The sequence below is a fragment of the Rhamphochromis longiceps genome, linkage group LG14, assembly GCF_057381845.1.
Source record: "Rhamphochromis longiceps isolate RC_006_pf linkage group LG14, R_longiceps_female_GT1.1, whole genome shotgun sequence".
Taxonomy (NCBI): Eukaryota; Metazoa; Chordata; class Actinopteri; order Cichliformes; family Cichlidae; genus Rhamphochromis; species Rhamphochromis longiceps.
Genome location: NC_140570.1, coordinates 41,151,468 through 41,156,305, shown reverse-complemented (window position 1 = coordinate 41,156,305; position 4,838 = coordinate 41,151,468). Strand labels below are relative to the sequence as shown.

Genomic DNA, 4,838 nt, shown 5'->3' with positions numbered 1-4,838 from the left:
CCTTCAAAGCTTATGTCTTCTATGTTGTGAGATGTGATGATTCATGAGCTCAGTCTGGGGGGAGTTCTTTTTTTTTTCCTCGTCTTTCCTCATGTTGTGCATTTTCTATGGTTTTGGTTTGGGTCGCTGCTCGTGTGGTCGACTGGCCAGTCAGTGTGGAAAAACTTTCCTAGCAGTCCTTCACAAACAGGGAACAGTCTGTCTATTCTCTCCATCTGTCAGCTGCTGCTGGCTCTTCCTCCTCCTCTTCCTCACACACTGCTGAGTTTGTCCTGGTGGATCATCAGGGCTGCAAAGCCTCACAGATGATGTGCAGCAGTGGGTCCCTCAGTCTGTCCTCACTCTGGACACTTGCAGTCGTCACACATGGACATCAAATGTGTGATAAGCTGCAGGATTCAAACACAAGTGTAACTTATAAACACACGTTCATACTTTTATTCCACAATCAGAGAGAAAGAAACAGAGAGAGAGTGCAGGACAGACAGACAGGTGGCAGTCTCAGGTGTACACACTGCTACACAACAGCACCAGAGAAGCAGGATTTAGTGTTTGTGTTATTACGAGTGTAAACAAGAAGAGTTCCAGATGGTGCAGTGGACACATGTGTGACTGCTGTGATTAAAGCATCTTTCTTTCAGCTTAACGAGTGAACCGTCAGCTCGTTCAAACACACGTTAAAGTGCGTTTGGCTCGACACCACCGAACAGAGGCAGCAATATAACACAGCTAACATTAACAGTGCAGTGGATCCTGCTTGTGCCGTGATGTTCAGGACTGCAAACCGAGCAGCATCACTGACTTTCAGCTTGTTGTGTTTGTGGATATATGACTGACTTTAATTATCCATGAAATCATCACATGCTCTGTCAGATTAAGGTCGACTATTGAACGGCGCATATTTAAAGGCTTTAAAACCAAGTTAGTACAAACATCACTAATGTCACATAACTTTGCCGACATGTGACCAACAGTAATGTTTTAATGTTCTTCATTATTAAACATTTGTACATAAATAAGTGACACAATATTCAGTACTTACTTTTGAAAGTTTACTCTTCGGCCGCTCCGCTTCAGGCATCCATCGTTTTTTTCAAAAAAATTATCCACACCCACCGCGCTATGAATTGTAGGATGGGTAGGCGCAGGAAGGATACACCTCCAATCTTTCAAATTTGGGGAAGCACAGATTTTTGGCCACATTTGGAGCAGGCTTCGAATTGGGGCAGTCTTCGTCACGTCACTGTGATGTAATTGGGCTTTAAATGCAGCCTCCGAAGGATGCAGACCCTAAATTGGGACACAGCTATTGAGACAGGCCCTGTTTGTCTGCCTGCCCCTCTGTGTGTATGTTTCCATTACTTCCTGTTTTACTTTGGTAGTCTCCTGTCTGTGTGTACCATATTTTGCTTTGGTTCTCTTATTTTGAAGGTACCTTCGTTCTCTGTCTCACGTGTTATGTTTAGCTTTGCGTCCTCTGTCTCATTGTGTGTAATTTACCCAAGCTGAGTTTCCTGTTCAATTCACTTTTATTTATATAGCGCCAAATCACAACATAAGTCGCCTCAAGGCGCTTCATAGATACAGAGAAAAACCCAACAATCACATGACCCCCTATGAGCAGCACTTTGGCGACAGTGGGAAGGAAAAACTCCCTTTTAACAGGAAGAAACATCCGGCAGAACCAGGCTCAGGGAGGGGCGGGGCCATCTGCTGTGATTGGTTGGGGTGAGAGAAGGAAGACAGGATAAAGACATGCTGTGGAAGAGAGACAGAGGTTAATAACAGATATGATTCAATGCAGAGAGGTCTGTTAACACATAGTGAGTGAGAAAGGTGACTGGAAAGGAAAAACTCAATGCATCATGGGAATCCCCCGGCAGCCTACGTCTATTGCAGCATAACTAAGGGAGGATTCAGGGTCACCTGGTCCAGCCCTCTCATGTCTCGTTATAGAAATGTTTCATGCCATTCATTTCTTATATTTCTTCTCTGGCAGGTATTTGCTGTTAAGCAGACAAGAAGTTATCTCACTGCATTGGCTGAGTTCATGTCTGCTTAAGGTTTGTCTCTCTTCGAGCTCAGCTCTCTTTTCACTATGATGTTGACAATATTTCATGTTAAGAATTTTCTTGAAAATGTTTTGAATGCTGCTGTTTTCAGGTTGTTTTCAAGTAAAACCAAGCCATTGTGAAGTAGGCCTCCGTGCTTCCCCTCGAATATTTCTGTTTTCCCTGTCAGTGGACAAAGCTCAGCAAGAGGAAATGATTCACTGCTACCATGTCTTACACAATGCATGTTACAGAGCAGACAACTGGACCTGGACATCACTTAGCACATGGAGCAACACAACATAACTAATGATTCATCTTAACAGCTTGAAGAGTTTCATACAGGATGTGTGTTGTAGTGTGGAGTATTAATAGATCATCATTGACATCATTTAATATCTCAGTGATGCTGTTTGCTCTTTAATGTTGTCTAAATACACTCAGTTCAGTTTTATTTGTATATCACCAAATGGAGGTTTAATTAAAGGTTAAAGGTTTCTTTCTCTTTGTTTTCAGGCTGGTTGAACGGAAAACCTTTTAGGAAAGAGGGAGCATGGAGAACGTCTCTTTGCACACACATTTTATCCTGGATGGCTTTAGTGAACTCGGAGAGCTGAGGCCGTTCCTCTTCATCCCGTTCTCCTTCATGTTTGTTGTGTCACTGTTTGCTAACTCCCTGCTGGTGTACGTGATCGTTTCACAGAGAAGCCTCCACTCGCCGATGTACATCCTCATTGCCAGCATGGCGTGCATTGACCTCAGCCTCCCTGTATTCTTTGTTCCCCACATGCTGCTGAGCTTCCTGTTTGACTGGAGGGGGATCTCTCTCATCGGCTGCCTTGTTCAGATGCACTTCATCCACTTTTTTGGAACTTTTCAGTCCACTCTGCTGGTATGGATGGCTCTGGATCGCTACTTTGCCATCTGCACACCCCTTTACTACCACAATCACATGATCTTATCGAGATTCATTACATTTTTAATACCACTTGTTGTCAGAAATGTTCTCATGATCACACTCCTTGTATGTCTGGCTGGAAAATTGCCATTCTGTTTGAGAAATGTGATAAACCACTGTTTCTGTGAGCACATGGCCTTGGTGGAGCTGGCCTGTGGAAGCACCACCATCAATAACCTCGTGGGTTTGATGGCCGTGTTTCTCATTCCTGTTCTTGACTTTGTCTTCATCGCTGCCTCCTATGTGGTGATATTCAGCTCTGTGCTGAAGTCCAGCAGGTCAGGTGTAAAAGCACTTCACACCTGCATCACTCACATCATGGTCATCACAGTCAGCCTCATTCTGGCTCTGACTGCTTTCCTGTCATATCGGATCAGAAACGGCCTCCCTGCAGCCAGTCGAGTTTTCTTCAGCACCATGTACCTGCTTTTTCCAAGCTGTTTCAACCCAGTTGTCTATGGCATTAGGACCAATGAGATCCGACAGCACATCCTCAAGAGACTGACTTGCTGTCACATTTGCCAGATGAGCCCAGTTACTAACAAATGATTATCAAAAGGCCAACTCCCCAGCTGTCTCATGAAAACTTCAGTTTTTTATACGTCCTCATCAAGCAGGGCACTATTCGAGATGCTCTATTCTTAACCCTAAAATGAAAGGTGAAAGGTGTACTCCACTCCTATGACTAGGGATTTTCACAAGATGCTAGTACATGTTGAATTTGATGTGTTCATTTGTATTAGAGCGTGCAAAAACTAAAACAGTGAAAGAGCTGTCTCCTTCTTCAAATCCATCTTGAAGAAGGCACATAGATCATGGTTGAAAAGCAAAGAAAGGAACACTAAAGAATCTGTTTCCTTGAAAAGTGTTTATTCATTCATTAGATCCAACAAGGAAGAGTTAGACTGAATGAATGCCCCTTTAGGTCAGCGGCATTCAATTAAAATTTAAGGAGGTCCAGATAACGAAAATTTCCACATGCATTATAATAATGTACCAGTGTCTGAATATACTCAACAACTGATGGTCAATTAAAATAAATAAAATACAATTCAGAATTATTTAATTTGTGTTTATTATTTAATTTCATAACCAGGAAGATAATATAATGAAAAATAATAATCAAATGTTCTGTTACGTTTCAAGTAAAACTATAAAAAGTTGCATTTCCTGCGAAAATGCAGCGTGACTGCCGTGTGAATGGTAAATGGTAAATGGCCTGTATTTGTATAGCGCTTTTCTAGTCCCTAAGGACCCCAAAGCGCTTTACACAACCTGTCATCCACCCATTCACACACTGGTGATGGCAGCTACATTGTAGCCACAGCCACCCTGGGGCGCACTGACAGAGGCGAGGCTGCCGGACACTGGCGCCACCGGGCCCTCTGACCACCACCAGTAGGCAACGGGTGAAGTGTCTTGCCCAAGGACACAACGACCGAGACTGTCCAAGCCGGGGCTCGAACCGGCAACCTTCCGATTACAAGGCGAACTCCCAACTCTTGAGCCACGATCGTGTAGCGGAAATTATCTGCCGAAAACAGCTGAAGAAGCAGAAGTGTCTGCTTGAAAAGACACTAACTAACTAACTAAGATGGCGGCGCACACAGTTGCAGCAGCTCGATGTACCACTGGTCAGTGTGGTGTTTGGTTATCTTTGTACGTTTTGTGTTTTGTTTTGTGCGCGATCAGTCAAGCGAATAACATCTTCAGCAGACATGATCTTCTTAAGATCGGAGTGAGTTACCGTGTGAGCGTGACCATGGAATTTATCCACTCACACAAAATACCAGAGGAAGTAGCGAGGAGACCGGGCGCTCCTTGGATTA

General features: G+C 43.8%; 1 protein-coding gene across 1 annotated transcript; it reads left to right on the top strand.

Annotated features, from left to right (window-relative positions):
- The first annotated feature begins 2,604 nt into the window (after positions 1 to 2,604).
- On the top strand, positions 2,605 to 3,558 carry LOC146654796 (olfactory receptor 52K1-like). Its single transcript, XM_085379646.1, has one exon. It carries the CDS (start codon positions 2,605 to 2,607, stop codon positions 3,556 to 3,558), a length of 954 nt encoding a protein of 317 aa, XP_085235772.1.
- Positions 3,559 to 4,838: the final 1,280 nt, after the last annotated feature.

What these genes read in the sequence shown, in the direction of transcription:
- LOC146654796 (XM_085379646.1), top strand. Translation starts at nt 2,605, where the DNA reads ATGGAGAACGTCTCTTTGCACACACATTTTATCCTGGATGGCTTTAGT.